The following is a 10,028-nucleotide window of genomic DNA, read 5'->3' as shown; positions in this document are numbered from 1 at the left end:
CGGTATCGCCACAACCGAGCCGACCATGCCGATGATGAACAGATAGGCGCTCGGCGTCATCGGCTCGCGGGCCGGCAGCGGCTCGACGGTGTCGTCGGCGCCGTCCAGCTGCTCGATAACGCGCCCGACGTCGCGGTAGGAGTCGCGCCGGACGAGCAGGCCGATATCGCTAGTACCGTTGCGCAGTAACGCCTGCCGTTTCAGGTGCATGTGCTCGAATGCGTGCACGGTGTAGGCCGTTGCGAACAGCGACGGATGCGAGTTGGAGAAGTTCACGCGACGCAGTTCCTCGCACGTGCGCACTCGGTTCTCGCCGCCGCGTTCGCGAAGATACCGGCCGCGATCGGCCAGCAATACGCCGCATATGTGGCGGAACCGCTTGCGGAAATCGCCGGCGTGGTACGTCGGAACGAAGCGGTAATGTTGCGGGCGGTACAACGCGTCGCACAGGGGCGTAGTAACGGCGCGCGTTTCGTTACTTCGACCGGCGAATTTCGCCTGCACCCCGTCCAGCATGAACGGCCCGGTTTTCTGGAGGGTGTCGAACGGACCGGTTTGCGCGTCGACGCGCGCCAAGCGTTCGAGGACGAGTTTGAAGAACGGGTGCCGCGGCACGGACATCATCAACGCGTTCAGGGCGATGTGTTCCATGTTCCAGTAGAGGAACCGATGCCCGGCGTGGTCTTCGGGTATCAGCGCCGCGTGCGTCGACCTCAACTCGTCGAAGCTGCGCAACGCCTTCATGTCCAGGTCGGCGTACAGGCCGCCGAACTCGTACAGGATGAAATAGCGTATCGCGTCGGCGCGCATGATTCCCAGGCGATAGCGTCGGAACAAGTTCGCGAACTTCGGGTAGCGCTTGGCGACGAAGCGGTTGGCCAGTTCGTCCGTCCAAAACCAGTACTCCCAATCGGGATGCACGCGCGTCCACGAACGCACCGATTCGGCCATTTTATCCGGTATTTGGTAGTCGACCCAGGTCTGATGTATGATTTTCGGCACGGGCCCGCAGCCGCGGCGCACTCCGGCGCGACGCTGCGCCATTATCAGCTCGACGTCGTCGTCCGAGTAGACTACCGGTACACGTACGACTTCGGACGCGTTGCGCGCTATCGGAGCCGCCCCCAACGGTCGGAAAGTATCCTCAACTTTCGCACCGTCGCCTGATAGTTCATGACGAGTATTGTTCTGCTCGACTCGGTGATTGCTTTTATTCCGTACGGCGCTGTCGTCGGCGTTGTTATCGACCGGGAATAATCGAACCGCTTTGCGGCCTTCTTTATTCCGTTTAGCGTTATCAATTCCCACTCGAGGACCGTCCCCCGAAAGGGCGCCCGTTTCGTCGAAATAAAGACCGTCCTTGTAACGATCTATCGCGCTTAACGCGGATCCTTCTCTAGAGATGTCAGCTTCGAAATCCGGCCGCGAGTCGACGGGTCTCGTCCGATCGCCTCTCCTGGGCGGAAAGCGCTCACGGGGACGACGACTATTTTCGCTGGTTACGATGCGGTAGAATCCCTGCCAGTTGATGTAGTTCAGTTGCACGACTAACAAAAAACCGCAAACCAGCAATAACAACAAGAACCACCTCCGTTTCATTCTGCGCGTTTGGGCGGCGAGTGCCCGCCTGCGTCCACCCACTGAAATTGTACATACAAATACATTGTTAATATAGAGAAATGCTTTCTTCCGATATCAGTCAACATCAACTGGTTGATGAAACACAGTGTATAGGTGTGCGCAAATAAATATATACAGACATTACTAATGAATTTAGTATTAACATAATAATAATAATAATAATAATAATAATAATAATAATAATAATAATAATAATAATAATAATAATAATAATAATAATAATAATAATAATAATAATAATAATAATAATACATTTCATTACGTAGAAACTCTAATAATAGAATTGGGTTACGGATACGCGCTGTTCCGGCAAGCGAGGATTCCACCAGGTTTGCTAGTGGTTACTTGGTTATCTCGCTTCGTTTTTTTCACATATTTCTTTAATTCGAATCGACCTTTAAAGTAAATAATCTCAATTTTTCCAGTAATTGCAACAACGGCAAGCGAAGTTCCACCAGGTGTCGCTTGCGTTACTCGTCGGTTACCGCGCTTCAATTTCTTGGATATTTCGATCTTGACGATCGAATCACGCCAAAGTTGAACTTCAACATTTTTTGTAAAACTGAGCCCAGGGCTGATCCCCCCCCCCCATTCGGATGAGGTCCGACAAATCCACTTCAAATGTGTTTCAAATAAAGAAATTCACGTTGCGCCATCTGGTGAGTGCCGGTATCTAAAATTCCCGACCGGGCAATCGATCGCCATGAAACGTAAGTTGCGAACAGGGACTGATTGCGACATATTTTGTCAACATTAGGCCAGGGTCCAATTATATAGTTCTAAAAGAAACGCCCGTTGCAATTATTAATAGGGGCGCTTATGTTAAAAAAGTCACCCGTCAAATTCTTTTAGTTTTTTTCGTGTATCTTATATTCATGAATCATCAAGTGCTGTACGAAACGATGTAGATTTTGCCTAGAAGATCTCGAAACATAATCGCGCAACGCAATTAATCGCTTGCCGGTTCAGACTCTGGTCGGAACATCGTGTTTGAATGAACCCGGACCGAATTTCCCGATTATGTACTTCTTCGATTCAATCAAACGTAAGAAAAAAATCGGTCAACTCGTTAGCCGATGTATATAACACATATTCATGAATACTGTTACTATAATCTGTACTATGATTTTTATGATTATTATTATTATTATTCATGTAGTTATTCTTATTATTAATGTTATCATTACTATTATTATTATTAATATTATTGTCATCATTATTATTACTATATCTTTTTTGTACACAATTGCACCAATAATGCACTATGCACAGGGTTTCAGTGCCTTAATTCTCCCTTTCGGCTCGCACTGTATCCCTCGGAACCTACATCATGTATTTATGAAAAAAAAACAAAATAATAATATCGATTATCAATTATATTGTATGTACGGTTTACGAAAAATAAATATCTATCTATCTAACACTGACTACAATGCCTAACCGATGGGAAAAAATGTAAGATATAGTATACGTCACTAAGGGACAATATGTTGACGGGGAATCACGCGGTCCGGATTACCTCTATTTCGCTGATTCATATAATCTACATATCCATCGATATAGTCAGTTAGTGTGACATATGGCGCAGCTCTAATGCCGTTATCAACTTTTAAATTTCACAATATTATGCATTCACGTCCAAATCCTCTCGTTAAATACTTGAAATCGTCGTGTATGGATCGATTTGTGAGCGTGTTAAAAGCGAATAAAATATGTACATAGAGGAACACTGATCTAATTCCATCGAATTCCGCGGTTTGAATATACGGTTAGATAATTAAGTGCTGATTTTAGTCCGACGCGTTTCCCCCTACTCGGCGTATAGTCGGGCTTTTTTATTAGCGGTTACATACTCATAAAACCGCGTTACATTTTGTGTCCAAAATAATAGTGCGCTTTGAAAATAAGGGTCGAGGAACTAACTTATCTAAGATTCAATGAGTAAGCGTACAGATAAGGCTGGAATAAAATGATATACCTTTTTTTCTCCTTATCGGCCCGGATCCAGTTCCGCGGTTTCGGGTTAGCTATTGAGTTCATTTCTAATATAGTCAAATCTTATCTCAGAACTGTGGAACTTGGTACTGGTAACATCGATGACAATTACGTAGATTAGTTCATTTCTATAACTGGCGCCGGGTCTGTTTTTGATAGCTCGATCGCCGTTATTTTGAAACAAGGAATGCACGTGCGGTAGATAGGCGGCCGGCCGGGTCAACACTTAATTCAGCTCAGGAGAGATGGGATCGAGGTATTAATCTATGTAAGCCTAGTTTTTGCCGGGGAGCTTTAAGATGTATCGAAGAAAGACGACGGCTAAGGTGGGGGGCTGTGCAACTGGTGTCGATGAAACGATGTATTCGATGCAACATCACGTGAGAGATTATATAAAATCAAGCAGATAAAGTATCATAAAACAGCCGCGCGGTTCCGGACACCCGTAGCAAACTAATCCATATACGGTATAAGGAAATATATCGCGAAACCGAAACCCGTGTAAAAGCCTTCACCGATCGAAGAAGACTTACCGGATCTCGATGATATTTTTTGTTGTTTTTGGGTCAAAGTATTCAATCTCTGTACCGACGCATAGGCGGCATTCTAAAATACTCGTCGTTGGTTTTCATAGACGACGACGTACGCGCGCGTGTATATACGAAGCCAGGTGTCCCGGTGTCGCGCTGGCAGGAGATCTAATGCAGATAGATCCCCGTTTTGTAATGAGCTACCGCGCGCATAATTCATTCTCAACTGCATATTGAGTTAATGCTTAAACGTTAATGCTAAAACGCGCCGGCTTTGTTGCCGAGCTCATCAGCTGTTGCCGGCCGCGGTCGAGTGTACCAGTTGCGCGCGGTGAGTCATTATCGTCATCGGATTACTACTATCGCGACACGTGAGGTTTTTGCAAAGGTCCACCAGGGGTCGCTTGGTCTTTATTCCGTCTCTCGATGTCGTACGAGTTTTCATTTTGACAAATGCGCTTTAGTCTGTACGTGTTCTTTACGTCGAAATTCGGCTTGAATCGACGATGTGAATAAGGTATGCAAATCGCGTCGCAAACGCGCCACGATTGCCAATGGCTCCAAACGCGTTCCTGTTCGTACCGGTCGAGCGCTACTTTAACCTTGAACGGCCCAGTTTTTGTCGGAGCACTTCGTCCGCGGATGGGATAGGGAGCGTTTCGATGATTGCGCTTAAGGCCGGGTGGCCGGTTGTCGACACCATGAACGAGTTCAAAGGCGTCGGTTGTTGGTCGTTGAATATTAGGCGCGTGTGCGCCGGATGATCTTCGGGTATCAGGGCGGTGTGCGCGTCTAAAAGCCGGTCAAACCGCCGGAACACCACGACGTCCATGTCGGCGTAGACGCCGCCGTATTCGTACAGTACGAAATAGCGAAACGCGTCGGCTCGCATTATTCCGTGCGCGTACGATCGAAGGTCCGGCGGACTTCGGGAATCTCCGCGCGACGAACTGGTCGGCGAGCTCGTCCGTCCAGAACCAGTATTCCCGATCTGCCGGGGGTGGATGTGCAGTTACGTGAATACATGAAATCCTATCGAAATGAATTGAGTCCATAATTTTTCCATGAGCTAAGGATATTCGTGTGTATCGGTACAGTGGGTTGGTATATATGGCCAGCACTGAAAGGGTCGATCGATACTCGTATTCGTCGATGAAAACGCCGGATGTCTACACCAATGCGCCATCTATCCAAATAGGCTGTTATCATCGCCGTAGCCGATTTGTTGCGCTAAAAGCGCTCTAGGGATAATAGTGATACTCAAATGATAATTTATTTTTCATTAACATGTACAGGATATAATAACGACAATAGAATGTAATATTAAATAAAGGTAGCAGCGCAAGCCTATTAAAGGCGTACAGGTCGCTGCACCTGAAAAAATTATAATTACTATAGTGGTAAGGGATGATTATGACGCGCGATGCAGTCTGGTCGAGATTCTCGCCCGGCCTAAAGCGTGCGAATAACGTTATATTCTTAATGTTCTCAATATTCTTAGATATTTGGAACGAAACTTCTATTGCATAGTCCCTTAAGCCACCGCAATCAACCCACTTTAAATGCAGTTTTTTTTTTGTCCAATCGGCGGCATAGCTGACGCTCGATTCGGCGCGTGACTTTGAAATCCGAATTAGCCGAGTTTTAGATGAGCACCGCGACTCTCTGAACGTTTTGACTGCTATACAGTCGCATCGTCAAATACAAGTGAACGAACAGGGCGTCGGACGCACTTGAGTTGTGTCGCGAAGTGTCGTCGAGAGGCCGCAACGAGGGGGAGACTATATTTGCACTCTGTAGGTTAAGTATTTTTCACAAATAAGCAAGAACATTCACTATACGAATGTACGACATTCGGAATGATTTAAATCCTAAGTATTCAGTGTTTTTTTTTAAATATTTTCTACTTCTGCGCACATCGGAGTTATCGAAGGTCTACGCGCTTCATAACGCGAGCGCACGCCCGCGCATACGTTGTAGAATAGCCGTGAAGCCGGGGGTAGCCGAGCGACGACCGATGGCTGTCCGAACTCGGTACGAATTCGAACCCGATGGCATCGCTCGACTCGGCCTACAACGCGAACACCTGCTACGCCGGACCGGTTGCGCATCGGGTGCACGATGCGGAGATTTGCCGCACGAAAACTCGAGGCAAATCTCACGGATGAACTTTAAATGGAAAAGACCGAGCTAGAATAAAACGGGATTACCGAATTTGCTGATGATTAAATCATCTAAGCAGCGCACTCGGGCTAGCGTCTTCGGAACTTCAACTGAGATTTTCTTAATCGGAAAAAAAAACTGTATACACCAGACAATTAGACAGTCCGTTTATCAGAACAATTTCAAATCGTGATCGATCTTCCTCATACCTTCACCTGAGCGATTTATTTCGTGCAGTCTAAAAGCAGAATGATTATAATATTCGTTCAATATTACAATGAACATTTTCATTTCATATTATAGAAATATATCATGCGATTCCTGTACAAGGTTGAAATAGAAGTATCAATCTGCCTGGATGGGTCTAATGCGCTCGAACGTGTATCCGAGACATTTCTATTTGAGACGGAGCCACACACGCACACGAGTCGGTGGCCATTTTATCAGCGCACTTTCGGCTATATTCTTTCATCGAATCCCTTACTTCTGGTCTCTGGAAAAATTCTTTCCGAGAAGGTATATTTCCCACCAACAACAAAATAGCAAAATTTAACCCACTTCACAGCAAGAACTCGTGGTGGCAAAGTAGCTTTTCATTCTACTTATCGTCCCATATCATTGCCACAAGTACTATGTAGAATATTAGAAAAACTTATCTATACATCTTTTACTAAATTAGAATAGTATTTTGAGTTCTTCACGGCTATAGATCTAATCACTATACTTTGAGTCACTCGAATTTGTCGAGATTTTCAATGGCGTTTGATTCCTTGGATATTGACTTATTAGATCAGGCCATTATGGTTTCAGAGGTAAAGCTTTTTTTGTTCGAAAGTTCTTAACGAAATCAGAAAAAAAATGTTGTTAATGATAATATTGTTTCTTTTGCACTTCATGCTTTTATCTATGGCGTTCGGCAAGACTGCGTTGTGTGACCATCGTTATTCTAGATAGCTCTGTATCTGCGATCGAGGTTGAAAAAAGTTATCCACCGATAGTTGTTAACATAAGATCATCGTAATTATCGTTGTTAGGATTATTAGGGAATATCATTACTATAACTGTCATACGTATATTAGCGCGTAATCGACTCGTCAGCCGATTGAAGAGTTGGGCTTGTCGATCAGCGATACTAACTTACGTACGTCGACGCGTTTAGGGGCTATACTGTCTATAGAACGGGGCGCACCCGGGACTTTACTTATATCTATTAACGACGTATGCACGAAATTGTGTACGGTATAAGCGCTGTCCGGTACGGGCTGATTCGCGTAGCCCGATTTGATCAGATAGCTACACCAGTTCTTTGATTCGGGCATGGAGGATTTTTTCTTTTGACAAATTCGTTTTAACATTCTAATGTTTGTCTCGTCGAAATGCGGGTTGAACCGATGATGAGAAGGTATGTAAATCGCGTCGCAAACGCGCCAGAGTTGCCGCCCGCGAACGCGTTCCTGTTCGTACCGGTCGAGCGCTACACTAATCATGAACGGCCCGGTTTTCGAGAGCACGGTGGTCGGGCGTGTCGCGCGGTTGCGCTCGGGCAGGGCTTCGATGATAGCGCCTATCGCCGGATGACCGGGCGTCGACACCATGAACGAGTTCAAAGGCGTTATTTGGTGGCGGTTGAATACTAGGCGCGAGTGGATCGGATGATCTTCGGGTATCAGGGCGGTGTGCGCTTCTAAAAGCCGGTCGAATCGCCGGAACACCACGACGTCCATGTCGGCGTAGACGCCGCCGTATTCGTACAGTACGAAATAGCGAAACGCGTCGGCTCGCATTATTCCCAGCTTGTACGATCGGTAAAGTTCGACGTACTTCGGGAATCTCCGCGCGACGAACTGGTCGGCGAGCTCGTCCGTCCAGAACCAGTATTCCCAATCGGGGTACACTTTGGACCAACTAACGGGGCTTGCCGACAGTGCGGGCGGGATCGTCGAATTCATCCAGGTTTGATGGAGGCGTTTCGGAACGGCTCCACACGATCGCCATCTCGGAGTTAGGTTCGGCGCGTAGCTGGAGTTTTGCAGCATTTCGGCGATCTCGTCGCCGTATACGAATTTTAAATGTGGTATCAGCAAATCGTCCGTCGTGCTCGGGGAAAGCCTGAAATCGTAGATAGAATACGTGTGTAATTTGAATCGGTGAAATATTCGAAATATCTGATAGCTTATCTGTGACTGGCCCGTCGTCACATTTTAACCAAATAACTCTAAATCTGGATTGTTCCAAATCAATTGTATGAACCACACGAATGTGGAACTGTAATCCAGGGCGAAAGTAACCCCACAAAACCTGTGGAACTGAGTGAAGAGTCAAATATTACCCTCACATTAATACAAAGAAATACCCTAGTTTCTCATGAAAGTCAAATGCCACCCACTTCATGAAAAAAAGTCCCTGATAAAAATCAGGTTCGTTTCCTTTTACTTCATTTCGAGGAAGCGTAAAAATAGCGAATGTGATCGTCTCAGTTTCGATTAGTCGATATAGTTTGATTTTAAAGGTTTTGGGTAGCTACTAAATTCTAAAAAAAAAAGTTTTTTGCATATGTTCTACTCGCATTACTGGCATTTGTTTGGCATTGGTAAAATTGGTCTATTCGTAAGGTCTCGGGTTGAGCTTTTCATTCCTCACAACTTTTTCTATTCAAAAAAGCAATAGAAATTAAATTCGCCCGCCCTCGAGCTTCGATTTGAGCTTACCCCTCCCCTTCCCTGTACGTCTTCGTAAGGATTCCTACCCCCCCCCCCCCCCCCTATACGCGTACGCATTTTAAGCTCCTTTCATCAAGTTTCTAGGTGGACTGCTTTCCGTTCCGACAAACAATGACCGGTATTCAGTATCGAATAATACTTACGTTCCCGGTTCGTCGAGCAAGTCCCGACGACGACTGAACAAAACCAGCGCGAGCGTTCCACCGGCTAGGACACCGCATATGAGTACCTTCATCGTCGGCGTACGCAGCATCAGTCGACTGTGTCGGCGACGTCGTCTTCAGGAAAAGATTCGAGTTTAATGGATTTGATTATTTTTTTGAAAATATACGTCGTATAAAACTGGCCTATCGATATCCCGATACGGGGCATATTTTTGATACTGTCCAGAAACTCAACAACCCCCCCCTTGAAAATTTGGTGCCATCTAAAATTTCAGCAAAACAAACTTTTACAAGATCGTTCAGTCATGATCAGCGATTGAAGCGGAATATCGATTGGGCTTATGTTTTAAAAAGAAGTTTACCTTGAAAATGTATCTTTTCCCGCGAATTCAAACCGTCCGGAACGAAAGTGCGCCTATAAGTGAAAGCGCCGTGAAAGATCGCGAGTTACGGCCTGAATCTCGACGAGGTATTATTCTTTCCGGGTTTCATTTTACTCGCCGTTCATTGGCGGCTGGAACGCGGCGAAATAAGATATTTCTCATTTAAGGCCCTTATCCAAACGGTCTGATATCGTAACCGATATATAGAATAACTTTTGTCCACGGTTGGTGAAAGTATTGTCCCGGTACTGGAACTTATGCAGCGCGACTCGTTTATCGAGGATGCTTGAAGCGGTATTGAATAAGATACGCTCAGTCAAGTTGGTGCGCAGGTGGTTTCGCCGCAGATCTTAACAGCTGTTTACAGTTCTATGGGTACAATGGCTCATGATAGATTTTTACACGGCGTGTATTCGTTTATGAGATATTTTT

At 45.8% G+C, this 10,028-nt stretch overlaps 1 protein-coding gene across 1 annotated transcript; it reads right to left on the bottom strand.

Moving 5' to 3' along the window:
- Positions 1-7,423: 7,423 nt before the first annotated feature.
- LOC141914207 (uncharacterized) lies at positions 7,424-9,284 on the bottom strand. The gene is made up of 2 exons (XM_074805473.1): positions 9,193-9,284; positions 7,424-8,438 (listed from the first exon to the last, which is right to left on the bottom strand). The coding sequence occupies exons 1-2, from the start codon at positions 9,282-9,284 to the stop codon at positions 7,424-7,426; spliced, it is 1,107 nt and encodes a 368-aa protein (XP_074661574.1).
- Between the last annotated feature and the right edge of the window lie 744 nt (positions 9,285-10,028).

The sequence above is a fragment of the Tubulanus polymorphus genome, chromosome 12 (genome assembly GCF_964204645.1).
Source record: "Tubulanus polymorphus chromosome 12, tnTubPoly1.2, whole genome shotgun sequence".
NCBI lineage: Eukaryota > Metazoa > Nemertea > Palaeonemertea > Tubulaniformes > Tubulanidae > Tubulanus > Tubulanus polymorphus.
Note: the sequence above shows the minus strand (reverse complement) of the source record. Positions and strands in the feature narration are given on the sequence as shown.

Excerpts from the sequence above, each read along its gene's own strand:
- LOC141914207 (XM_074805473.1), bottom strand. The coding sequence starts at position 9,284 with ATGAAGGTACTCATATGCGGTGTCCTAGCCGGTGGAACGCTCGCGCTG. Across the intron at positions 8,439-9,192 it reads TTGCTCGACGAACCGGGAAC|GCTTTCCCCGAGCACGACGG; the intron begins GTAAGTATTATT and ends CTACGATTTCAG.